The sequence below is a fragment of the Rousettus aegyptiacus genome, unplaced genomic scaffold (assembly GCF_014176215.1).
Source record: "Rousettus aegyptiacus isolate mRouAeg1 unplaced genomic scaffold, mRouAeg1.p scaffold_m13_p_11, whole genome shotgun sequence".
Classification (NCBI taxonomy): domain Eukaryota; kingdom Metazoa; phylum Chordata; class Mammalia; order Chiroptera; family Pteropodidae; genus Rousettus; species Rousettus aegyptiacus.
The window spans coordinates 10,891,303-10,918,116 of record NW_023416286.1 but is presented as its reverse complement, the minus strand read 5'-3'; the positions used below and the strand labels follow the sequence as shown (position 1 = coordinate 10,918,116).

The 26,814-nt window shown below is 39.6% G+C and overlaps 1 protein-coding gene across 7 annotated transcripts in view; it reads left to right on the top strand.

Moving 5' to 3' along the window:
• The window catches only part of DCLK1 (doublecortin like kinase 1), a 305,559-nt gene that overhangs the window by 221,796 nt on the left and 56,949 nt on the right, over nt 1–26,814 (top strand). For 2 of the 7 annotated variants that reach the window (XM_016151071.2, XM_016151073.2), the window contains exons 6-8: nt 9,335–9,429; nt 23,892–23,976; nt 26,375–26,483. In XM_016151071.2, the coding sequence (XP_016006557.1) occupies nt 9,335–9,429; nt 23,892–23,976; nt 26,375–26,483 (289 nt within the window). Of the gene's footprint in view, nt 1–4,840; nt 8,479–9,334; nt 9,430–13,099; nt 17,941–23,891; nt 23,980–26,374; nt 26,484–26,814 lie in introns of those variants that run through there. The other 5 variants (XM_016151070.2, XM_016151072.2, XM_016151075.2 and 2 more) reach the window with 4 other exon arrangements.

The window sequence follows — 26,814 nt, the reverse complement described above, 5'->3', positions numbered from 1 at the left end:
ATATATCGTTTACCAAAAGTAATTTCAGAAACTCAGAAAAGCAGATAGGCAAATGTATTAAATGATTTGTATTCATCACTGCCATAGAAGTTTCAAATGAATAGCACACATTACCTCACGATCAATACCCTGCTTCAAACAAGCATTTCTGTTTTCTGTGGTTTCCCTGATGCCCTTTTCAACTCCAGTTAAAACCTGATTGATTTGCTCAGCACAGACTTGGAATTCAGGATAGGTGTGCCATGCCAGGTAGTATCATTTCCATGAAGGAAGTGGGATCCAAATCTATTCAAAATCAGCATGTTCGTGAAAAGTTAACACTTCATTCAAGGTATTTTAACTGCTAGTTCAAAATTAATCAAATGGCACTGATTGTGTTCTATTTGATGTGAGTCTTTTATGCATATAAATTTTTCAACTTTTTACGTTTTGATCTAGAAGATATGCCATACAGACATTTCCTGGTTATATAACAGCTTATAATATGCAATGACCATCTCTTGAGTCTGACTTGCCACTAAAGCTTATCACCTTTCTCTGGGTAATTCTAATTTAGAGAGGGTTTACAGAGCAGAAGTACCCAGTCACAAATGTATGGGTTATGCCAGTGGCCCCAAGACCACTTCCTTTCCCTGAGACCTAAACCCAGGGTTCAGGAAGATCAGTGGTATTTCTATTCTTTCTCAGGGCAAGTGTGGCTGCTGGATGTCAGGGGAGCCCCTGCCTTGGGTCCCTCCACTGAGCTAGCCGCAGACTCCTGTCTCTACTCAAGTGTGGCTCTTACACCCAATGGGAAGGAGCAATGAATTAGCTCTATATCGATTGCATCACCATTTCATTTCATTGCATAACCCGTTCATTGTTTTCCATAAATCATAAAAATTGGGATGTGAATCATTTTACTTCTATACCTCTTCAGCACTGATGTTGCCCCAAATTCCAATCACCACTATGAACCTGACTTTTTTTTACATCAAAGAATCTTTGTTTTTCCTCCTAAAATATTAAAGTTTGAAATGATTTCTACTTCAATTTTTCAATTCTACTTCCAGTATCTTCTTTCTATGTTATGCAGAGATTAAAACATAGAATAAATTTAAGATTTGCTCAGTTTTTACGCCATGCTACTATTGTTAACTTATATTTAAATGAAAAATCAAGACTTTTATCTCTTTGATCCTTTTTCCCAATGGTCTCCCAACAACAAGTAACATGATATTATTATTTGTTATATAATAATGTAGCCCATTCTAGAAATGAGGAATCAGAGGCAGGGCTAGGGGAATTGTTCAGCCTGGAGTCACAGAGATGATCATGGCAGCTCAGGGCTGGTGCCTGGGGCTCCCAGTGCTCCAAGCACAGCAAGCTGGCAGTCCTCGATACCTTTTTTTTCACTTTTGCTTTTTAAACTTTGACCTCCAGCAAGTAACTGATACAGCACCTAGTTTAAGATTGCAGTTTACAACATCATAACATTTTGCAACAGATGCCTAAGTCCTGATACTGGCATTGCTGGAGGTGAAATGGTTCACCCCAACTTCATGATGTATGCCAGTGGTAGAACTAGAATGAGAATCTTCTATAGACAAATCTCTTTGTCCTGTACCCATTCCTCTTCTTGGTACTAAAAGAAGTTAAGAAGCGATTTATTAATGTAAGGTGTTCATTTACACATTACAAGCACGGGTCTGCCAGTGTCAGACATTTGCTAGGCACTAACAATGCCAAGATGAAAGAAACAGACTCTACTCTCAAGAAGCATTCAGGTCAAGCCCCCTACATAATTTATAGATAACATAATTCACATACCTGTTGAATTGTTATTAGTCTTCATAACAGAGAGAGCCCAGGGAAGGCAATTGGAGCTAGAAAGAAAGAGAAACCAGAAACTTTACTAACACACAAGAAAATAATGATCCCCTAGAAAATTGTGTGCCGGGACATTAAATGCATTATCATTAAGAAAGGGGAAAATGGTTTTAGTTGCTTCTTAAAACAAGCAAGAATATACAAGAACATCATAGTGTTTAATCTTTATTCACATGTGTTGGTCTTTGGAACACAGACATCGCATAAAATGTGTAATTTAAAAGTGAAATTCTTTTAAACAAATTCCTTCATCCATACAAGTTAACTTATAACAAAATAAGTTATAAGAGTATAAAATGCAGTAATTTGATTTTAGTAAGAACAGATAGTTTGCTTTATATTGTTTTGTCAATAGTAAAAGTATAAGAAAACCATGTCTACCCATCTTGAATTTTCATTGCTGTAGTCCTCCTTAAACCTTATAGATTTCAACATTTTGACCTCTTCTTAGAACTCTGGATTTTTCTTGTTTTCTTGTTTTCGAGTTTGTATTCCTACTTAGATAGACGGACAACTTTTTCTCATAGAATGACACCCCCTGTTTAAACTCTCTCTTTATAGAAACCGTGGCAAACATAACTGAGCATGAGCTGATGGGCTTTCTTGCCCTTCAAAAGCTTGTAGTCTAACTAAGGTGGAAACATTCCTACCAACAACCATTCACTCATTCAATATGCATTGAGGACCTACCATAGATTAGCAATGTCGGGTGCTGGATGTGCAATGGTGAATGTTTGACAGGCGGAAAAGCGGGGTGCCTTAGTTAATGGCCTTCTACCATGACTGAAGCACCATTCTGTCCTCCCTGGGCTCAAAACATACTTGTATATGACTAGAAATCCTGAAGTCTTCTTATTTATGCTATTCAAATTTACTTTTTTACATAAAAGTATTTTATGCAACATATGCAGATAAGACAAAAATCGAAGCCAGAGAAGCAAAGAGAATTTTAATCAGCATGCTAGTTTAATTTGTCAGCTTTTAAAATTTATATCAAATGCCTTCAAAGGCAGATTGCTAGCTATTAATTTTTAGTTCAGTCTCTTCCTTTAGTGTAGAGGTTTCAGCCTTATACATTCTATGGAACGCTTCTTTCTGCTTTGGGGTCCCAAGGGAATTGCTGCAAACAAAATGCACCAAATAGATCAAGAGGGCTAATTTATCCCTTGTGTTTTCACAATTTTTTTTGATGCATAAAGCCTAGTCCTCCTTCCATTGTCTTTCCATACACCCATCAACTCTCCCTAGGGCTCACCCTCAGCGGGTGAGTACCTACAAAGATGTTCTTCAAAGCTTTGAACGATTATCCTGACCTGCTCTCCACATGGGGGCAGCAGCCTACATCAGCTCCTTTTATAAACTCCTCCCTGTTCACACCTCATGCTAATTAAATAAATATTTCCTGAGCATCTGCTGTCTTCCAAGCAGGTGTTAGGTTCCAAGGATACAAAGACAATTAAACCATAGCTTTTGCTTTCAAGTTGGGAGACAAACATCTATACCACTTACTAGAACTGTGTTGTAAATGTTATGAGCCCAGAGGAAGAAGGGGTTAAATCTCATTAATGGCATCAGACAGAGGAAGCTTCCAAGGGAAAGAGACTTATAAATGACACTTAAAGGAACCTGCCAGGATAAGAGCCAGGAAGGCATTAGCACCTGAAGACATGATGTGCGTTAAGGCATCAAGCCATGAACGTGTATTTAAGTAACAGGTGCTAGTTCTATAAAAAGTGAGAAATAGAATAGGAAAGGGTTGGAGAAGATGGTGACATCTTGGTCGGTTGAGGTCAGACTGCACAGGGTTATCTTTTCATTGTAGGAATTAAGGGGTGAAAGGGGATTTTTAGTACGGCCATGATTTAATTTTTAGTTGCATTTTATAAACAGTGGTGCAGTGGTAGAGAGGGTGGCTGCACATGAGGGCCAAGGGTCTGGGAGACTACATGAGGCCACTGCAGTCATCCTGGAAAGACGTCATCAGGACAAAATTTAAACAGCAATGCCGAGAATGGGGGAGGCCTCAGAAGGGAAGGAAACCAGCGTTTTAACTGGATGTGAGGCTGGAAAAAGAGAGAGGGAATCCAGAGAGGAGGGGCAGGCCTGCCAGCCGAGGAGGAGACTCAGGGAATGAGCCCTGTAGGGGACAGACAGGTGGAGTGACAGCGGCTTTGGAAATATTTAGGAATAAGTAACTGTGTTTAATCAGATTCGAGCTCACAATATACATTTGGGAGACCTTGGCATACTAATAGTGATTTATACAACAGAAATGTAAGATATCTGAACTGGTCACCGGTCTTCCTGGCTTCCTCTCCGCAATGCTGTTCTAGGACTTCGACTGCTCACAGGCTACAGATGCTGCTGGCTAGCTGACCTCCTCCCTGCCCCCTGTCCTCTGTCCCTTTCATCTGCCCTGTGTGCCAATGTCAGACTTGCTGCCACTATTTATTTTCTGCCAGAAAAAGTCTCAACTCCTTATTCTCAGAAGAAAAGCTATCTTGGTTTGGCCACGGTCTTCCTTTCCAGCCACATCTCCCACTTTCCCCTGGGCTTGTTCTCCATCCTATCAGCCAGTTTAACTCTCCACCAGGCATTCTTTGGGCTTTGCCACCTCTTTCCATTATTCCTTAGAAGGCTTCCTCTGTCACTTCAGCTGTCAAAGGGGCACACTCCTGGTACGACTCGATGGCCTCTGCGAACGTTTCCTGATCGCCTCGCTGTCTAGGGTCTTCCCCACCTCTACGGTCCTGTGACAATTGATTTGGCTCCCATTGTACAGGTGACATATGGTATCACCCTAATAGGTTGTAAGGTTTCTGATAGCAGGAGTTCTTTACCTATTCCTCCAAGTTAATGGCAACTACGAGGTAAATGAACAGATGAGTGCTTTGAGAAAAACTAGGATGTGTTCAAGCTGCTTAGACTTCCTGGGATTCAAGGGCCTTTTTGTAAATATTTATTTAAAAAATTTAATTCATAGAGTCATGTTCCTTTTTCCATCTCCGTTTCTCTTGACCTCTCACTTCACATTATCCTCAGTGGATAGATATAGTTCCTTTGAGTTGGGCCCACTGTCTCAATTTAAGATGAGAATATAGACAAATGGAGAAAATCCGGGTTCCATTCCACCTCTGAGCTTAGCACCTATGAAGACAGAAATAGGAAAAAGTGAAAAGCGTCTTCTCCCAAGAGTCTCTCCCCCACCTCCGTATTAGATAGTTATTTATTTTCTCTTTCCTCGGTTGACTCCATCTGTTTTTCTTTCTTTCGTTTTTTTCTTCTCAATACTGTGGCAAGCAATGGACAAGAGCTGGGAAAGGAAATTCAGGGTCTCTATAGCGTCCCCCATGATCAGAGAGTGAAGGAAAGTCCAAGGCAATGTCCAGATCTCCCAGGCAACGTGCCTGAATCACCGCCCCCAGAATACACACTCAGACACCCATATGCATGTGAACACATCCCTTCTCTCATCCCTGCAAGTGCAGCATCATAAATAAGTGAGCTCCTTCAAGTGCAGAAAGAAGGAGGTGATTTTCATGTCCAGAGGTTACTTACCTTGTGCTTAGATGGTCTTCTTTGGAAATTGACATTTAAATGTTTAGCTTTCACTCGATGTCTGAGACTTTTAAAGAAGAAACTGTAAAGAGAACTCTACAATCACAAAGAGGTTGCTAAATTAACTTATACATGAACCTAAAGTCATTTAAAAGGAACATTGAATTAGTGCAAGTAAGTCAAACATTTCCAAATTATAGAATGTTTTAGTAACTTTTATATTCATTATAAGTTTTGGAGGATAGGGACCAGTAGTAGACAGAGCCAGGCCCATGGTAACTGTGTGCTGAGTCTACTGACTGGTGGATTACAGAAGATCGAATTCGTGGCTCCAATGAATAAAATAGAGTAGGATCATCTTTCTGAAGTGAGGCCAGGTCCTTCATGGAGAATGATGTTCTGGGACCAATCCATGCTGCCGTGTCCTTCATAGGCCTAGGTGATGGCTGAGTTGGAAAAAAGAGAGGAACTTGGGCTAGGGACGGTGGGAGTCAGCTCCACAGATGTTTTCCACAGCTCCTTGGTGGCCAGGTGTGTAACTGATCCTCATGACATCTGTGAGTCCTCCAGCCTAAAGGTTAGCACTGTCTCTCAGGAGGCAGAAAGCAGAGCAAGGGATGTAAGATTTAAGGGAAACTTCCCAGACAGAGCTTGGCCCAGGAAACAAGACTGGATATGAGGCAGCAATCTGATGAGAACTTCAGTGATGCAGATGTTAGCGGCTTCAGGTTGAAATAATTGATTGTGAGACTTGCTTGGCCATTTGAAAAAAACATATAGAGTTAGATTTTTCCCATTCGAGGTACAAAATTGTTTAATAAAGCCCTCTGTAAAGTCAGTCCATCTGTTAGTTGAATTACAATGTTTTGTTAAATAAGTGACAAAGCCCTTTTTGTTGGCTTTCAGGGACTTCTGGTAGTACAGGATACTTATGAAATAAAATTATTTATTCCAGCAATGATTTAACAATAGGTGTGGGATGTTTTCTAGATGTCAAGAGTCATTTAAAGCAGTTGCTAGTGCTTTTTACATGGCCAGAAGGAAGAGTTTGAACAGAACTCTGACCCTAAGAATGCGCGCCGTTCCCAACTTTCAAGCAGGTTGTGTCTCAAGAATGTTTGATTGTAGAGGACTCATTTGGTAGTTAAGCTTCATTTTTCCAGAGAGGTGGTACACAAAATAGAAGCGCTGAGCCCAGTGACTTTGAATAAAGGTTGCAGGTCCCCATGCCCCAGCGGACAGAGACTTTATTTCGAAGCGCTACATTATGCGACCCCCGCCTGCCCCTCCCCCACCCTCCTTGCAAAGCTCTTTTTCTCCAGCTCCCTTACCTGCCAAGCTAACTGATTCAGGTCTCTTCAGTGTTCCACACCTGCTGCCTCCTCCACGGCCATCCGTGAAACAGGTGGTCCCTCACCTCGGCACGCTTTGCCTCATCATGCCTTACCCTCCTTTACCTGGCAAATGCCTACTGATAATGTAAGTCTCGGCTCCGTTATCCGTTTCTCTTTCTGTAGGGTGTAGCCAGCCTTGACCCCGCAGGATGTTAGGATTCCAACAACAACACCCAATCTTACTCCCCTCAAAATACTGTACTGCGATCACCAGTTCAGTCATCTGATTTCCCTGCGGGCTAGTAGGGAAGGTGGCAGTGAAGGTGGCAGGTTCTGGGTTGTCTAGGTTCGATCTCAAGCTCTACCTTGTATTTGCTGGTCAAGTTGAGTAGCATCTTTATGCCTCAGTTTCTTCATCTGTGAAATGACATTGCTTGCCCCACAGAGTTATTGTTAGAGTTAAATGAGATTGTATGTGTGTGTGTGTGCGTGTGAAGTTTAAGTGCGTTAACTGCTCCATAGAAAATAAATTCTTCAATAAACTGAGGTGCACACATATTGGGTATTTATTACGTGCAAGCTTTTTGTTGTTTTATTTTGCTTTTTTAAGCAAGATACTCCTGAGGCTGTTTTCTTGGGAGTTCACTTTCTTTTATTCTTTTTTGTCTGATCATCTTGATAAGATTAGAGTCTCAAAGTTTAAAAATGTCAGTACTGTGTTCGATGCCCCATTTTCTTATTTTTTCCCAATCCCTGTAGCCTTGAGTATGACATAAAGACATAAAATGGAGTAGAAGTGAGCAAAGAAACTATTGCATTCACCTGTTTTCCATTTACCTCCTGGGGAGATCTTGCTTGCTGGGTTCTCAGTTGTGGATTCTGCCTCTGGGCACAGCTCTTGACTCCTTGCCTATTTCAGAGTCCTTCCCTTGGAGGCGCTGTCTGGGAAGTCCTAAGCAAAGAGGCCTGAGCCTCAGGCTCAGTAAGGACAAGACTGTAAGATGCAAGCAAATGAGAGCATTCTCAGTGCTTCCTGCTTCAAGCTCCCCAATAAAAGGAAAAAAAAGTTTTTGTTTTGAGTCACCAAATACATTTCAAAGGCAAAACTACAAATTAGTGCAATGTGGGTTATATATGACATTTTTACAAGATCTTTGGAGATGACAAAACAAAGAGCTTCCCACTTTCTTGGGCCCTAAGATTTTGTGCAAACATTGTGTCTGAAGAATCAGTAAACATTGTACCTTGCCACTAAATTTTGTGAAGGTGTACTTGGTAGCCAGTGGTCGCCAGGCTCTAGAAGTTACTGTCCTTTGGATTTTCAGATGAGTCACTGGGTCTCTGGCCCCCAGAGGCACTTCGTTATGATTCAGCGCAAAGTACTGAGAGGGCTCGGCTTCCGGGAGCCAGCGGAGCCGGGAGGGGGTTGGAGTGGCTCTGCGTTGGCATGAGGCTTAATTGACACCTTTGATGTAGCCTAAGACAGAACCCGCACCTCCCACTGCTGCTTGGAAGACGTCAGCCTTACGCAGAAAAGGCATCTGCTGATGAATCCTGCCTCTCATTCAGCCTGCTCCGGGAGCAGCCTTAGCCATCCCTAACTAATCCCACCGCCTCCCATCCCCGTGGAGCGGGGCTTAGTGCTGAGGAGGGATTGTGCCTCTTGCCGTTGTTAGTCCAAACACTAAGCCTGTGTCCATGTTAGAATTCATAGAAGGTAAGTCAAATGCGTTGTCGCTCTCCCTTTCGGAAAATGTTTATCATGTGCCTTCAAGACTGTGTGTGTCTCACTGCTAATTCTGCTCCCCCGACTGTAGATGTAAAACGTGTAAAATGATGGCGACCTTACATATCTTTATAAAGTCGTGTCTTTAAGTGTTTTGTGATGTTTCTCAGAGAAGAGCATTGCTTGCTTGGTTTCAGTGGCTGTGATTCAGTTTAGTGATCATGTTGTAGAAAAGTCTTCATATCATCGGGTAAAAAATTCCAGTGATTTAAACCTATTAGAAAGCAGCTTTATTTTTCAACAGTGTAAAGACAAATGATGAGGAGTTCCTGAATGTCTGTGCCCATTACTTTGTCCTGTTCAGAGTTTAGACTAAGGAGATGCACAGAGCAGAATTGGGTGCAGGAACTTCTAGAAGTGAGTTTTAACTATACAAAGACAGTGATTTTAGTTTAACGAGTCACAGGATATCACCTGTGAGCTACGCTTATATTTATCGCTACCGGGTGGTCCTGGGAAGCTAAGCTAAAGAATCAAGGATTAATCCCATTGAAAATGTCCTAGAGCCTTAACCCCCTTCAAAGTCATCATTAATAAATTCATCGGGAAAGTTGTGAAAAGTACATTATAAAATTTTTTAATGTAACCTGCTGCACATTAAACGCCAGATTAACAAATTTCTAAAGAAAGTTATTCCCTGAAGCTTTTCCTCAAGACCACAGATAAAAAAGGTATCTGGAATTTTAGCAAATGTTCCTGTGTAATTGTTTATTTCTCCAAGAAGCTGACTGGTCATGAAACTTCGTTAACGTGCCGTTTTTCCTCTCTGTGATTCTTTGTTCTCTAGTTAATGGAACCCCTGGTAGTCAGCTCTCTACTCCGCGCTCGGGCAAGTCGCCAAGCCCCTCACCCACCAGCCCAGGGAGCCTGCGGAAGCAGCGGGTAAGGAAATGAGCAAGCTGCTGGCTTGAGACCTGCCTGAGCCTTGCTGCAGAATGGCACAGGTGCCAGCAAATAGCTCTCTTATCTCTATGTCATAAGCAGGCGAGGGCAGGCGGTAACCAGCAGTGGGTCGTGGCCATGGTCTCCCAGGGCTTTCTCTTTCTCTGTCGATGTGTCTGAACTAAACCTTAACTCTGAAAAGAATAAACAGTTGCTGCTCTACTTATAAACACCCAACTCTTTTTGTCTTGAATCAAAGACTGTGCTGGCACTGGTTTTGTCAGCTTCCCTAGTTGTGACAAGCTCCACTAGACACCGTCACTGATGGCCAGCCTTCCTTTAGAAGGGAGAGGGGAAAGCGCCATCGTTGGAGGGGCGGGCCAGGCTGGGAGTGGCTTGCTTGCGTAGTGGCCATCCAGAGCGGCTTAGCATCCGTGATACAGAAAATGGGCACACATGACATGTGTTTGTGAGTGAAACCCATAATGAGCACCTTGTTTTCCATCACCACTTACATGTATTTTTAGTTTATCGTGTAATAATGGAGAAGTTGACTGAGCTTGGAGAGTCAAAGAGTAACTGAACACTCTGGCTCCCCCACACCAAAGGAGGGGTGAGGACGAGCTCAGCCCTCACAGTGGAAGAGCTGTTCTTATCTGCTCACAGCATGTACTGTCTGTCTTTTCTGGTGATGCCAAGGCGAGGCTCCAGGGCGGGGGGCGGGGCCCAGCGGAGAGCCTGAAGGCCCTTCGCTGTCTGCATCTCACAGGTGAGGTGGAAGGAACACGTGCACTCAGGAGGCTTTGTGACGGGGCCCACTGAATAGTTTGATAAGTGGGGGCTCCTTGGAGACTTCTGAATTCGAAGACTGTATTCTTGAATTTGCTTGCTTGTGTGACACGTTTCAAAGTGAGACTCCTAAGTTCCATAAACTTCAGCTGTAATCAAATGGAAGCTCCTCTGTTCATGGGCCACCGGCTAATAGTGGGGGCAGGGACTCCCTCCGTCCCCAGCTCCTTTGGAGCCCGTCTCACCAGGTATCAGGTTGTGTTGTCTCTCCCCGCTTATCCTCCCTGTACCAGATTAGGCTCGTTAGATTGTTAGATGAGGCCTGCGTTTTGGCACCAGCTCCTCCACTCTGTGGCTGTGTTATCTTAGATAAGTCAGCGATCTTCTCTGGGCCTCAGTTGTAAAAACAAAAGAAGGAAAAGAAGCTCTTTTCAGATAGAGAACCCAATAAAACTATTTCAGTTCCATCAGAGTGTTTTCACCACGGTTTTCTTCTTACAGTCTAATTTGGTGATTTAAAGTACAGGAGTCATTCGTGAAGTAAAGAAGAATTGGCCAAATTCATCTCCTAAATGCCTATCTTGAGTGGAGGAAAGGGTAGAAAAGTGATTCTTTTCTTGTAAATATTACCCAGCGAGGTCCTCATCTGTTGGAATGACCATTAGATAGAGCACGGAAATGGCCCTTTTTCATAGAACATCCTCTCTTTTGAAGTGTATACTTTGTAGACCACACCTGGCATAGAAATTCTTCTTTATCCTTTAAGCTTATTAAGCTCAGATTCAGCATATCGCTCATGCTTAGTTGTTGAGATTAAACTAGAGTGATTGAGCATCCCTGCCATGGATCCAAGCTTCTCTCCCTGCTTCTTAGAGAAGAGAGTTCTATGTCGGGGACATAAAGCGCTTTGCTCAATGGTCCCTTTGTTCGCAGAATGAGGCTAGAGTTTACTTCTGCTCTCTGAATTCTCTACTTTGCTATTATTTTATCCAACCAAGGCAGAAAATTTCCATCCAGCTACTAGCAGCTGTGTGGCCAATGGCTTATATAATTAACATTGTCAGCACTTGGGGAATGATTATAAGGGATGGGCCTCATATAGATTCTTCATTTTGTCATTTAAACCACCAATGCAAACACCATACTTGAGAGGGAAAAACAATCCCATTTGTTTTATGGAGATAAGAGTTTATCATCATCCGAAAACATTTATTAAGGACACATTGTGAGCAGAGCACTGGCTAGTTCAGAGATGTCTTAGTTTCCAGGCTTTTGAATTGAGGCCATGAATGAACAGCCTCCCTTCGTGTACCATGTCAGTGGCTGAGGACATTCCCAGCCACTTTAGCAAGAGGGGCTTTCATCTTGGTGTAGGCCACTGCATCAAATGACCCCTCCCAATTAAACTGGCCCACAAATAGCCCTAAAAACGGATCCTGTTTCAGATTTGGTGAATGTTCTTCTCTAATGGTTGGCTATACTCCTATGCAGGAAATACTGAAATAAGTGAAAGATGGCAGTGCTAAAAGAAGACATTTCAATGAATAAATTAACTCTTTTTATTGCAAATTGGAAAACAGTAGCTACTTCTATTTTTCCCTTTGTGTTGCCTAGCAACATGGCCAGGAAAATTACTTGGCTCTCCTCCTTCTCCTGCCACATACACGTGTACACACATGCACACGCACACACACACACGTGCGCACACACGCACACACATGCAGATGCACACACACATGCTTTCTACCTTCTTTTAAAACACAGGAACATATGTTGTTATTTTAAAGGAATTTTGAAACATTTGACAGCTTTCTCCACAAATGAAATCTATATTTTCATTCATATTAATTATGATAATTTAATCAGCTTTTCTTCCTTCTCTTAAAATCATTTTTTATGTCATCTCTTTTGGTATTTTAGAATAGTTATGTACAATAAGTCTACATGCCAGATATTTTTGTTCAAAAAAGTATTGGTGGCAATGTACCAAACAACCTCCCTGTTTTTATAAAACAGTTATTTGAATTGCTATCTAGAAACATTTGACTGGTCACAGAAGCAGACCTTTTCCATCTATGGACTTTTTTGGGTCCAATTTCTTAATATATCAGGAAGAAGTATGTTGTGTAGGTTGAACGAAGCTCCCCATTATACTCCCACATTGCTGACTTTTGTAGATTATCTGATCACTCAGATGTGAGGAGTGGGTGGTACAAAATAGAAAAGAAGCCAGGATTCTAGACACTCTCTGCAGATCTGAGCTGGTTGCCTGGCTACCAACAGAGAGGTCTCGTAGCAGGAAGGGGTAGAGGGGACGAAAGGGGAGGTGACAGGTGAGTGGCTGGGGAAAAAGATAAGAGCTCTGTGAAGCGGAGTTTAGGTCAAGTTGGCATGTTTTCTGTCTTCCAAACATAAAATTTGAAACGGCAATGTTTATTAGGTTTGTACAATGTGAAAATGCAACCTTGAGTTACTGCTCATGGAGCAGTATTTGACTCGCTGGATGCCAGCTAGGGCTCCTAATAAATTATTTTGTGAGGTAAGCATGTTCCTCTTCCACCCAGAATGGGAAGGAAATGTCCAAGGAAGTATTACTTAGACCCAGAGAAGCAGAGCTGGCACTGACAGACCTCAGGGGCAGTACTACTCAACCGCACACAAAGGGAGGCAAAACCCATGAGCAGATCAAGTCAATAAGGCAAAATCAGCACCCTTTTTGTCTTTTTAGGTGGTTTCTCATTATTATTTTTCCTATTATCCAAATTCGGTGATTCTAAAGGGTTCGATGACATTAGACACCAGTATCGCTCCACTCCTAAGAGAGCCACGGGGCTCCTGAGAAAGCCCAGTAAACAAACCTGTCCCGCCCTTCGTCTTACAGGACCTGTACCGCCCCCTCTCTTCGGATGATTTGGACTCAGTAGGAGACTCTGTGTAAAAGAGACAATGGAGCGATGTGTATGGTTTGTGATTGGGTGAAGGTTTCCCATTTCCTAAGTGGAAGTCTAACAGCGAAACACACAAAAGAGTTTTGCATCCTTTGACGTTATGAAACCTAAGTCTTATAAAAGTAAATATACAGGCATTTTGTATTCACAATGTTGATCCGGAAGGAGATTTTAAAAAAATATCTTTTACATTGATTTGATTGAGGGAGCTTGAACTCAGACTTGCTCAGATGTTAAGGTTTTTGTGCAAGGCCTGGCTCCAGATGAATTTCACATACAGACTGAATTCTGAGTATAAGAACATGCTAATTATACAGCAGTACAGAATCATAATTTCTGTAGGTGGAGTTTTCATTTTAATCATAAGGAGACACGTAGATGTACTTTTTTGGTGCTTTCGGTCAAGCAGATTAAAATGGTACTTGGAAACATTTTTTCTTAAAGTTAAAATCTTTTAAAAATTTGGATTGCTGATTTTTTTAAAGGTACTTTTATTGCAAAATAATAGAAATATTCAAGTAGAAGAGTTTTTTTTTCCTTCTTAGTCAGTGGATAACTAAGCTACTTATCACTCTGTGGGTTAATATAATTGAGGAAAAATACTCATGTCAAGGACATGTCTCACGATGACTAATGTTAGGCGTTAGGAACGTTCCTTGTTTTTGTTGTCAAACAAATTTAATTTTTAAACTTATCTTTTATTGGAAACAGCATAAATATAGCTTAAACTATATACTGACATGAAGAACTCTAAATTATATAATTTCTCCCATAGCTATATATGTAATTTTTCAAATGTGTAAAGCCTGAAGCTAGGAAACTTTTTTTTTTAACACAAACCTAAAAAAAATTGTGTCTAAACTTCTTCCAAAAAATCAATTTTGAAAAGCAAAATTATTTTAAGTGGGACTGTATAAAGCAGGCCTAAAATATTCAAATCTCCATTACAAGAAATCCTGGATCTTGCTGTTGTTCTGGAAATTTTTATATGCAAAACTCCTTTTGTGTTCAACCACAAGTACGTCTATGATTATAACTCATTGTTAACACTAACCTACTAATTCTGCTCTTCTAGTCCTCTATTTAAAAATCGTAGTCAGCTTTGCTTAAACACAAAATAATTATTTTAAAATCCAAATGTTAAATTAATTTTAATGTGTATGGTCTAGCGTATGTAAGCCATGTCATAGTGATCATTTAGTTTACTCGTTCAAACACTAACAATTTAAGATTTGTGAAGCATGGTTTTGATATTTTATAGGCCTGACATATAGCTCATTAGGTGATAAATTAAAAATGCATAATGCCATTTGGAGGCTTTTGCTTGAGTTTTTTTCCAATTTTTACTTGAAAACAATGTAAAAACAAAATGTCTGATTCAAGATAAGGAGAAATGCATTTGTCATATACTGTTTTAAATGTTAGCAATTTATCTACTGATAAATTGCTCAACTATCAAATTTTACCATCTGGTTTATAGTTACATATGTTACCATCTCACTTTTCAAATGAATAAAATATCTCAACCAACAGAAGAAAAAAAAAATAGTCCAGGCAATCTACTAGCATTTGAAAACAGCCTTCTAATAATTAGTGCCTCATTATCCTGTCTGCCAGAGAGAAAGACACTTCTCTGTCAGCTTATTGGAGAACCGCAAACTGAACCATTCCCTCTTGAAAGAACAGTTAGTAATAATACCTGTTCCAGATTTCAGGTTTTAAAACTGTTTCCAATAGACGTGAACAGAGACTCCTGCTGAGATCAAAAGGCTGCTTTGTTTTCGCTGAAACAGTAAACATCTGTGAAGTTTCCTATGCTGGTGTCTGTTCTAGTTATGTCTTTGTAAAATGCATTACTTAATACAGTTGAGTCTATAAAGATTAGTATGTATTTGACTGAACTGTCAAAAATGCAAAGACAGCAGTGCAGCAGTTAACTTGAATCTGGTGGGGTCAGATGGTCCAGAACAAAAATAAATTCCAGTAATTTTAACTTACCGAAACTGTCAATCTTTTGGACAACTACTGCCTAGAAGGGTCCAATCAGTGCTATTTGTTCTGGACAAGTAGCAGATATTACCAATTGATATGAAGCCCATGGCTTTGTTTAGACACGGTGAAAAGAAACTGTAGTTGTACTAATTGACGGTCCATATCATGGCCAACTTTCCATTCAAGCAGTTCCAATGGAAATGCTATTCCACAGCATTTAATCTTTTGAGCATATGACTTTTATTAAAGGACTGTTCAGGGCAAAATATATCATTTATTTTTTGAAACTGAAGTCCCTCAGAGACTGAAACAGCACACCATTTATAGACTTTGAGATCTCTTTCTGTGCAGAGCCTAATTCCATTATAGTGAAGCAGAAATTTTTAAAAATCTTAGCAAAAGCCAGAAATTTTCAGTTCATTGATGGAACCAAATTGATGATATAGTCAGTTAAGATTTACTTGCTTATAAAATTATTTTTTAAAAGCTAGGCACTCAAGTTTTACATTGTTCTACTGAATATGAGAGAAAACTCCATCAAAAGCCATGCATTTTGGTCCTTATGGTGAACCTTACATTTGCTATAAAGAGACTGTGCTCTAGTTAAAAGTTTGATAGTTTTTCATTTGCACTCACCTTTTTTCTTAGAAATTACAGAAAAAAATATAATAAATATTTCCCTGCTTTCAGCATGTTAGCAATGCAAAACCTAGTAATGTATAAGTGTGAAGTTCAGTGTGAACTCGAAAGACTGGTTCTGAAAGCCACGTGATTTGTTTCTTCTTTGTCTTGCTATGTCAATGAAGTGGGGGGAAATCCGCAATTATTCTACCTTGTTATGGGTTTTTAAGAAGTGTCAAGTCCACTCATCTGTCCACATACCTGTGTCTCTATATTGGCTCATTCAAATGTTAAAAAGATTAATATTTTCTAAAAATATTTCAAACCAGCATTAATGTACTATATGTGTTCCCTGTTATCCAGCAAGGGAATTTTGGTTTGTAGCCACTGCAAATCTATACATGATTGGGCTCATTTAAAAAAAAATAAATAAATAAAAAATAAAAAAATAAAGTCTAAAAACCACATTTCTTAATATAAATAAATGAAAATATAGAATAATGTTCTTGAAAAATAATTCCATATATTTTAGCCATTAGACTGCTGAATTTTTCATGTGTGGCCATATATCTATACATGTGTAGGTGTTTATATAAATTCATGTCTATGGTATGCTTATGTACTTGTGCATGTGTAAAGTATGGTATTTGTGACACAGTCTTATAAGTTACTGGCTCTTGTAGAATTATATGTAAAACCTTCCTGTCGTACATTGGTGCACGTGGCATATTAGTTGGGGCATGTTTAACTTCAAAAGTAGTTCGCTAAACTCATATGGCAAATCAGTTCCAAATAGTCAGATATACTGATTTTTCTTAATTGGCATCCAGATAACCCCCAAATAATTGAAATTCAGTTAAACCCAATATTGCGTCAACTATTAAATGCAATATGTCTCGATATTCAATTATTAAATGCAATATGTCTCGATATTCAATTATTAAAATGAAGACTATCACTGCTGTTTCTCTGATATGTAAGTATTGATGACATGTAGTGATTGTCAGTCAGTTTTTACTAAAAAATGAAATATTGTTTTATAGAGTTGGGAGTAGTTGAAATGTAATAAAAGAGAATCCAAACTATATTTGATTTCAAGTTTAATAACAAAGCCAGATAACCTGTAAGGCAATTTTGTATGTTTTTTTAAAACACTGTTATAAACTGTTGACATATTTTCAGTAGTAAACTTTCTATACTTGCTATGTGTGTGTATATATCTATATAAATATACGCACACTTGAAAATGTTAATTGAATGAATTTACTATGTGTGCATACATTTGCCCATTTATGCATATTCGCTTTAGCCTTGCTAGCATCTCAATTGTGCATGTTATTTGATTTTGACAACTGTATCTGATTGAGATAGTCCACAGAAATATAGTGTGAAAATTAGAGATATATTTAATTCAATATACCAATTGCCTGATGCAGTTTGCTATACTGTCAGCTGAAAAACATTTGTAATTTTGTGCCTGTAACGCATGTGGAAAAGATAGGAAATCTGAGGCCCTAGCTATAATTTTTAAGGGTATATGATATATAGCATCTTTAAAATGTAGTTCATTTTAGTAAAGGTGATGGATAAATTCCAAGATAGTATAAATGATGCATGTAATACATGAGTGTTTGTATTATATATGGCCACAAAACGTCTTTGAAGCCAGCCTAGTAGGTATCGGAAAAGTCATAGGCAAAAAACTATGAAAGTTAATTTTCCTGTGATCTGTTTTTTGAGTTTATATTCATCAACATCAAGGAACTGAGTTTATTTCTTCTAAGGACATTCTACTTCAAGATACACTTTGAATGTTGTAAACTTGTATAAAATTTTTATAAAATGGCTTACATACTTTCTGCTTACAGTTTGACTTGGTTGGATGTGTCTTCTCTTAAAAAGAGCATTTGGTGTTAAAATATTTTAAACAGCAACATGTTTAAAAAATTCATCAATTGAGGTCATCAGCAGATCTCCATAGAGCTAAATAATGAAATGTTTTATTGAACTATCTAATTTTGAAAGTTCCATCACTTTGTGCCGTGATTTTCTTGTAGAATGTTGTACCTTGTGTTTCACACTGGACCGTGTTATTCCTCTCAAAGCTAACTTTGTGACACTTACCACCATAGAATACCTATATAATAAACAGGAAAAACCACCTATGTTGTTCAGTGAGTTTCTTTCAGAAAACTTGAGAAGTAGACAAATTGAAATTAAAATGACTATGTGGGAGAAGGATTATTTTCATAATCATATTTATGGCATTCAACGAGTAATGCATCAGCAAGTAATACTTGAAATACTGCAGAATGGCATCATATGACATTTAAAGTAAATAATATAGACAATAACAACAAATTAAGATTATTTGATGAAGAATTCTGTTTCCATTGATTATATTAACATCAATGGATTGCCTTAAGGGTGGATTTGTCAGACAAATTGGCAACTTGTTTGTAAAAAGAAATTAACATGTTTTTTTTAAAAAGCATACTAGCTGTCACCTGGATTTGAAGGTATTTTCCAAGGTCATGTAATTTGCAGGGGGAAAATGTGCATGCATATGTACATACATGTGTGTGTATGCAAGTTATTTTAAAAGCCCTGGGTACATAAATATATAAATAAATATTTAAGATAATACATAATGATAATAATAAAATACTTGATTACCTAGCTTGGATTTAGAACAAAAATCCATAATATATTTCATTCATAATATGGTATAAGGGAGAAAGCAAAATTCTACTGGCCTAGTTAGAAAAACTATTTTATATTAAAATTATTATAGAAGTCCAAAATTCTGGTTTTAAATCTAATATTTTTTACCAGGTTCATTTTCACCTTAAAATTACAGTTTGCTTTAATTGATTCTCTTTAGTATTTTCATGATAACCTAAATGTAATCGGTGCCCAAAGTAATAATGCTGCAACAGGAAGGCGTATTTCAAATTTACAAAATTCCCAATAGTATTGATATTTTCTTAGTATAATAGAGTTTAAAATAAAATATAGCAGGTACCCAGAAGAATAGCGAGCCTCCTTCATCAAGGTTGGAAATCCCATTTAACTAGGAAACCACGAGGGAATTATATTATTGAGAGGGGATAAACGAGATAACTTCCTGGTCCCCTTCCAAACTGTGATTTTTATGAATAGTAACTCATAATAAGAGACTGTCATCCCCGCCACCGCCACCACAGTCTCTTCGAGGCAAATGGTTCGGATTTTGAATTTAGAGCTCTTGGCGTGAGTGAGTAGAGAGACTGGGTGATTGAAGCAGAGAAGACTGACTGGCTGATATAACAAAGTTGTAATTAAATACATTTGTTTTTGAAAATTTGGCTCCCATGGCTTCACTAAAATAGATTTAAGGCCAATATCCCCATTTTCATTTTCTCTTTCTCTAAGTAAACCAGTTCTTTAGTTTTTTAAAAACACCAAGCAAATCTTTATGATAACATTTTACATTTCACAGTATTCATTCTTAGTTATACACATGATTATATTTACCATAAACTTTATTTAGGCAAAACACTGAAGAATTCAGACAAAAGAATTTGGAAAAAAAGGAATTCCCTTTGTGACTCGTTTCAAATAACGAGGGCTTGTTAGTTATTGCAGGTTGATGCATCAACTTTTTGTTCTATACCCACTTGAAAAGTAAATAAATATATGGGTTTTCTATATACACATAAAATGCTATGTGTTTCAAGCTTTTTACACCAAGATCATGCTTTTATTTGATTATATGAGGTCATCTTTAGAGATTCTGTAGACCTCAGGTCAGGATCATCAAGTCAACTGTTTGAAGTTGTTAAATATTTATTAAGTTGATCCAGTTGATTTTCTAAATTGTTTTTACAATTTTCGAATTAACAAAGTAATTGTTAACAAAGACAAAATGCAAAGCGGAAATAATACAATTATCGAGCAAAGCTAAAAATTATCTGGTGAGATTAGTCTTCTGCCATGATTAGATCAACTGGATCAACTGGATAGTTTTGAAATCTTTATTCAACATGAACACCAGCTGAGTGACACCGTTAATACAAATGGCAAGAGTAACTTACACAATTTATATTTTAAATGAACTGCTTTTTACTACATAGCCTTGGTAAAATGTGGTTAGAGCTGTTATGTCAGCTTTCTCACTTACTTCAAAAAGTATGATATGTTCTCCATCTGTTATATGATCCCAAGCTAAATAGCTACACTTAAGATGTGTTCTTACTTAGGGCAGTGCTTTTATGAAGGTGTGCCATAAAAACATCCAGGTGCCAGCAACCTGCCCACCTGGTTCCCATTAAATATACTTGGAGGTGATGACATTTCAAATGTCACAATATCTCTTAGAGCAGCTAATTGCATTAAATTCTAAAATAACTATGTTTTGTACTATACACCCAGACGCCTTGGAATTAGCAAACTGATTGAAGCAAACACAAAATCTTATCATCATGTATACTGCAAAATGGTTTATCTGCTCAGAAAAAAAAAGTAAATAAGCAAATTGGCTTCATGTATAAGCATGCAAAAATATAAATGGACTTTTCAGCTCTTGTTGACCATAAATAAAGGCCAATTAGTCTCATCGGGTTAATTCTAAAGAACAAGAGTGTACACGTTTTTCTTTTATCACAAGCAGACACAAAGAGCCATGCTGATTATTGAATGACTTCAGCTGGGAATGAGAGCAAAACCATTAGGTGACAAAATCAGAATCCGAAAAATAACAGGCCAGAGATAGGAATGTAGTAAAGATGACATTAACATGAATGAAAGGGAAGTCTTAGACTTGATTGGAGACATCAGCCTACCAAGACACAACCACAAGACTATTGCAAGGCTAACGCAGTATGGCGCCATTGAAGAGCCAACATGATTTTAAAGTGCATTAATATTCTATGCACAAGGAGGAAAGTTTTATCCTTCTCTGCTCTCTGCTGGTCAAGGCGCACCTAGAACTTTGCACTAATTTTGAGCACCAGGCTTTGCAAGATATGTTGACAGCTGGAGTGCATCCACAGGAGGGTGCAGAGGTCATGGAGCCCTGTCACATGGCAAACAACCAGAAACACTGGGAATATTCAGATTGATAAAGAGAAGACACAGAAGGGGCCAGTAGCTATTACCGAATACCTGAAGCACTGTCATATGAGGAATGGATTAGATCTGTACTGGGTGGCTCCAGAGGTGAGGCTAAGACCAATAAATGGGAAACGCAGAGGATTAGCATTTCAACATAACTTAAGGAAGAACTTTCTTTGTCTTATATTAACAGTTAAGGGGCTGCCTCAGGAGGTACCATGTTCAGTGGATGAAGTATCTGGACAGAGGCCATTTGACCACATAGCTAGAATTTTTCTAGTGGAAATTTGGCTTCTGGATAGAGTAGGGTGGAAAAGGTAATATTTAAGTCCCTGTAATTCTTTGAATCCATGAATGGTCATTGTCTTGGAAAAGTTTATAATGTTAACCATCTCACTTCTTTGGAGAAAAGAAGAATTAACACCATTAGAAATCTAATACATTTATTTTACTCTATATGAGCATAATAAATAAAATGAGAATTTTTAATTTTCAGAGTACTATATTTAAGTTTTTTCCTTAAAACTGTCAGTCATCTGTCAACCTCAGTCAGCATGAAGTTTGAAATGAGTTGAGGTAACATTTTCAAAATCACAAAACTAAAGTTAAAAATAAACAATTTTAAACATAAGCAAATTTGTGTTAATTCTACCTTTTTTTTTTTTTGGCCAAAGTCAAAAAACTTTTAGGGGTTTTTGTTTATAAAGCAGAGAAAACACAGCTAGTAGTGTGCAAGCCTTCAGCACACCAGACATTGGGTGACACTGTTGAAAATGCAATTTGTTAGCTCATAAGGCAGGTCAGTGAGTAATAGCCAGCGAGTTTGTAGGATATTACGGTTTAAAAGATGTTTTCATATACTTTGGTTCAGAGTTCTGTATTGAGTATCTGATGAACATTATTATTAAAAGAACGAGCTTTTGGAATGGAGTACATAAATTGTGGACATCTTTGCTAAGAAACATGCTACTGGTCTATTAATTCTGGTGTTTGATGAAAGAATGTGTCTTTGTCTTAAAACACCATATGACAAGACAGCACCTGCCACCCCAAACCACAATGTGTCTACATTATTAAACACCATTTGTGATGCTGCTGAAAGAAATTCAAGGATCAGAAAGCCCAGAAGAGGAAGTCTACATTTTAGAGATTATTGTACTGCTTTTCCTCTTGGAACGCCGTTACGCCGACAGCAAGGCAAGGACACGGGGGATAAGAGATCTCACTGTTGTGGAAAACACACATCTCGCCCTCAAATGTGGTAATGGTAATGTTTATTTTCTCCAGACACTGACAGTATAAATCTGCCCTGTCTCATCTTCATACTCCGGCATTATAAATATGAGATTGTCACAAATAGGCATCTGTAAAAGTCAGCAGAGTGTAGCTTAGGAGCTCTAAGCTCATATGTTTACAAGACCTTCAACAGTGGTGGTTTTGACTACATAGTGTCACACCCAGAAAAGCTCCGTTTCGAGGTCACAATCTGAACCCCTCTTTCTAGCCTGACATAGGACAAAGGTATGCTGCCGGTCACAAAGGGAAGCAAGATGAGAGAGGATGGAAACATAGCTCAGGTCACCAGGCTAATTACTGGGGGATTCTTAATGATATTGGAAAATTAAGGGGCTCGGTCATTAGTCCATCTGTCTGGAGGGGAGCCCCTATCGTGTGGGGAATCTATGCTATTGGGGGCATTCGGAGGTCACTAGAATAACCACAAAATGTCTAGAATGTCCTATAAGGATGGTGCATCACTGCCATGAACTTAACTTTGACCCCAATCGTGCCTACTATCAGCTTCAATGAACTCTTCCAGTGGCAAATGCTCATCTTAGCCTCACTCAGGATAACATCCTGTGGCAGTTGACTCAAATGGCCCTGCAGTAGTTTAGGTAGCGTTTCCCCAACAATATTCATCTTTTCAGAGACTGAAAATGTTTGATTCTCCTATGCAAGATACTATTGGACATAATGAAATTACATAAAAATTCTCTTCCCTCCTACTTTGTGCACAGTTAAGGCTGGATGGAATGGTGAGGAGGTTGAAGGGAGACAGGTAAGCAGAGGGAAAATAGGTCAACTGTGCTCTCGCCACCTCTTTATTATTAATTCAACTACAGATGCTCTTTCCCTCGTCTCTGCCGCTCAGACAGCCAGCACCATGAGCCAATGCCGCCCCCTCACCGCCTCCTGCTCCCATCGGGCCAACCGAGTAGATGAGCCCGGGAAACAGAAGGAAGATCTTTTAGGACAAGCTGTGTTCACTCTTTAGAAATAGCACTGGAATGTACAAGCTGTTTTCTCAAAGAATAGATGCAGAGATGAAAACGTTCGTTGTTAAAGTACTGCCCCATAGATGATCGTTGTATTCAAGATTTGGTGTGGTTGCATCCTCTGAGCTTGCTAATATAGTTGTTACCCTGTTTGCGCTCATGGATCATGTGTGAAAATACACCAAAAGCATAAGGAATCACCAGGCGTAGGCTTTTATTCCTGCCTCTGCCCGAGACATACTATATAACACCTATCTCAAAGTGGAATTGGCAAACCCACTCTTGAAGCTTTCTCCAAACGGGGTAAGGTTGAAAACTTTTTTAAAGGCTGTTTCACAAAAACAAAATGAAGAGAAATTTTCTAAAAATAGAAAAATATTCCAAGAGATCAGAATGGCACTGTACTTGAGGCCCATTTGCAGGTAGACTGGAAGAGTGAGGTGAGATGCCTAAAATCTGCCAAATCGAAACAGTGAGCTAAAGGATGCTAATTTTGAGTAAAAGAAATAAGAAGCCTTGGAATGTCTGAATCCACAACGATTAGCCTGACACATTTAACCCAATTAGTTGGTTGGCGGGGCGGGAGGGAGAGATGGTCCTAATCGAATAGTTTAGGAGGCTCTCTCTCTGCGTGTCAGGATCCTTTCCGGTAGTGGGTGCGGGTCTCTCCTGGATCCTGGGCCAGCGCAGCACCTGGAGACTCGGGCACTCTGACCTTGACTCTGTTTCTGTCCTCTTCCAGAGCTCTCAGCATGGTGGCTCCTCCACTTCTCTTGCGTCCACCAAAGTCTGCAGCTCGATGGACGAGAATGACGGACCCGGAGAAGGTGGTGAGCTGGGGACTCGGTGTCTGAGGAGGGGCTCGGCCTGGACAGGGATGGGGATGGGTTGACTTAGTGGCTCCAGAAAACTGTGACTTCTCAATAGGACGGAATGGACAGACTTGAAGCAGCTCATTCGAGTCAATAGCAAAGGGACAGGATTGAGCATGGCTGGGGGCCATATCTTCTCTATGGCTGAGAAGAGGAAGTCAGCCTATTCTGGAGAGGTTTCACATCCTTTGAGGGGATAAGTACCCTAAGAAGGCCAGCTATCACCCACTTTGGACATAAAAGGAAGTAATCGCTGCCTTCATTTCTCTAAATTCTGTTCACTTTTAGTATAATCTCACGATGGACTGTCACAGCCCCACAGTGAATTTGATATGCAAAAACATGGCTTTCAAAAGGAATTAATTGATTGCAATTACAAAAATATTCTTTGTACCTTGAACTAATTCACTTCGGAATTTCTCTGTGATGTGGTCAAATGACCTGAATTCCAGAACTGACTTTTCCCTACCTCACTGGGTCGTTCGGGTTAAGCTGCTTCAACACGCCACACCGCGGTGTCTCTCCTGTAAAACAGACATTGTGTTACAAGCCTGTTTCCTTCTGGGGTTATTAGGCTCAAATCAATTATGGGAAGTTATTTAGAAAAGTATAAAACTGATATGATCAAACCACCCTCAAAGAATCAATTCCCTTTATTTGTTTTAAGCGATAGGACTTAATTTTCTTAGCCAAAAGCCTAACAGATACATTTTATCAGTAGGGAAAAAACATCCCAAGCCACGTGCTCCAGGTGGAGGCCTTGGAGAGGCTCCCACTGGCGAGAAGGGTGGAAATGCCTTCTTCCACTTCCCATCTGACAGCCAAAGATGGTTACTTTTATCATCCACGTAATAAAGAGCCTTAAAACCGTGTCTTCTGAGAGAGGTTTTATTAATTCAAGTGCTTTGCAGTGGATTCGAAACCTCTCCAGCCATCTCCTCTAACTGCCACGGAGTAGACAAAATCCCGAGGCTGAGTCTTTCAAGCAGAAGCAAAATGTTTGGCTTCTTTGGGGGTGAGATGGTGAGGATGGGGGGCTTCATTCGACTCTCACTTTATTCTGGAAACCACTGTGATAGCGTCTAGTGGATTGAGAGTAAAGTGTTGTTTATAAAGAGGTGAAGAGGCTGCCTAAATGCCAAGGCCAGAAGTAGCAGCAGCAAACGCCGAACGTTTTTACAGTGCTGTCCAGAACTCCCCTCCACCCTAGAATGCAGAGTGATGCCGACTGAGGGTCATCACAAAACCAGAGAAAGGGGCCCAATGCGGACAGACATCTGCTGGCTTTGAGTTCCCACTCGTTGTTCCCCAGCAATACATATGAAATGAGAATGCAAAGCTCCCCAAGAAAGCCTGTTTACCACCTTACGTTTTAATTTTGTTTTGAGAAAAAATAATGTTTAGTCTCGGTTTATGGTTAAAGGTCAAAATCGGAGCACATTTAGAAAGCACACTGGCCTTCCATCACATTTTGTATTCGGGTTGCCTGAGGGAGAGCCAGGATTTATAACTTTAAAGCATGTAAATTTTAGAGCCCAGCTATAAAAGGCTTTTTACACCCCTAAGATGTTAAAGGTTATCCAGTATATTTATGTGACCTAAATGTGGCTTATTTAGCTTTTTACTGCCTTAGATATTTAAAGCATTATTAGACATTTGTAAAATATTTCAAGATACATTTTAAGGGGGAAAATGTGTTATGTTAGTGGCACTAACATAATTGAAACTACAAAACTGTTCTGTTCACAGACAGAATAGATATTGTAATTTTAACTCAACATCTGCCACGCAGGTTGCTGGCAAGAACTTGTCTAAAATCTGCTCGTGGATCCAGGGGAAGGGTGGTGATCGGGGCTCAGCGTGTACACAGTTGCATGGAGATCGACATTTCAGGATGCGGTAAAGCTAAGTGTGCAAATAGCAGGCGTTTTCCACGCTTGTGCACCGTCAGCCCGCATAGAGTCCCTGACGAACTGCATTTTCCTCCCAAACCATACCTAGAAATGTCATTTCTCTAAGCACAGCGGGTGTTCAGTCATTGCCACTGATCAAATTGGCATGAAATGAAAAGATCAAAACTCGGAATGCCCACTGTGGCGGACAGCGAGTTGCTCTTGCGTGGCTGGGAGGGGACCCCATGTGTTTCACGTTTCCTTTAGGTTCATCATCCGTCTTAGTAAAAGCCGTTGAGTATACGCAGTGTCAGCAGGGCGGGGCTGGCCTGTCTGTGCAGAAAATGACATGTGGATTCTGACTCGGTCCCACTCTATTAGATGATGCTTCTAACTGTCTCCTTTGCGCAACATCTGTGTTCCCTTTTCTACCAATAAAAACAAACTAACAATTCTTCCAGAAGTGTCGGAGGAAGGCTTCCAGATTCCAGCCACGATAACGGAACGGTATAAAGTCGGAAGGACAATAGGAGATGGGAATTTTGCTGTTGTCAAGGAATGCGTAGAGAGGTGAGGAGATCATTTGCATCGGACTTTAAAGGGAACCTTTGGCACGATATTTTCCGATACTGTGTCTTCATTTGCGGTCTGTGGCACATGTGGAATTAGTTAATGTCTTAAGTCCAGATGTAAAAAAATTTGAAAGAAAGAAAAGCCTGTCTAACAGCAGATTTGAAAAATGTAGTGATTCCTGGGGACAATCTATAAATTAAGGACTTTGATTTCTCTTTTTAATGTACTCAGCAAAACTTTGCCAGATCTTTGGGGTAAGTCCTTTCATTTTGTTTAAAAAATACACACACACACACACACACACACACACACACACATACACACACAC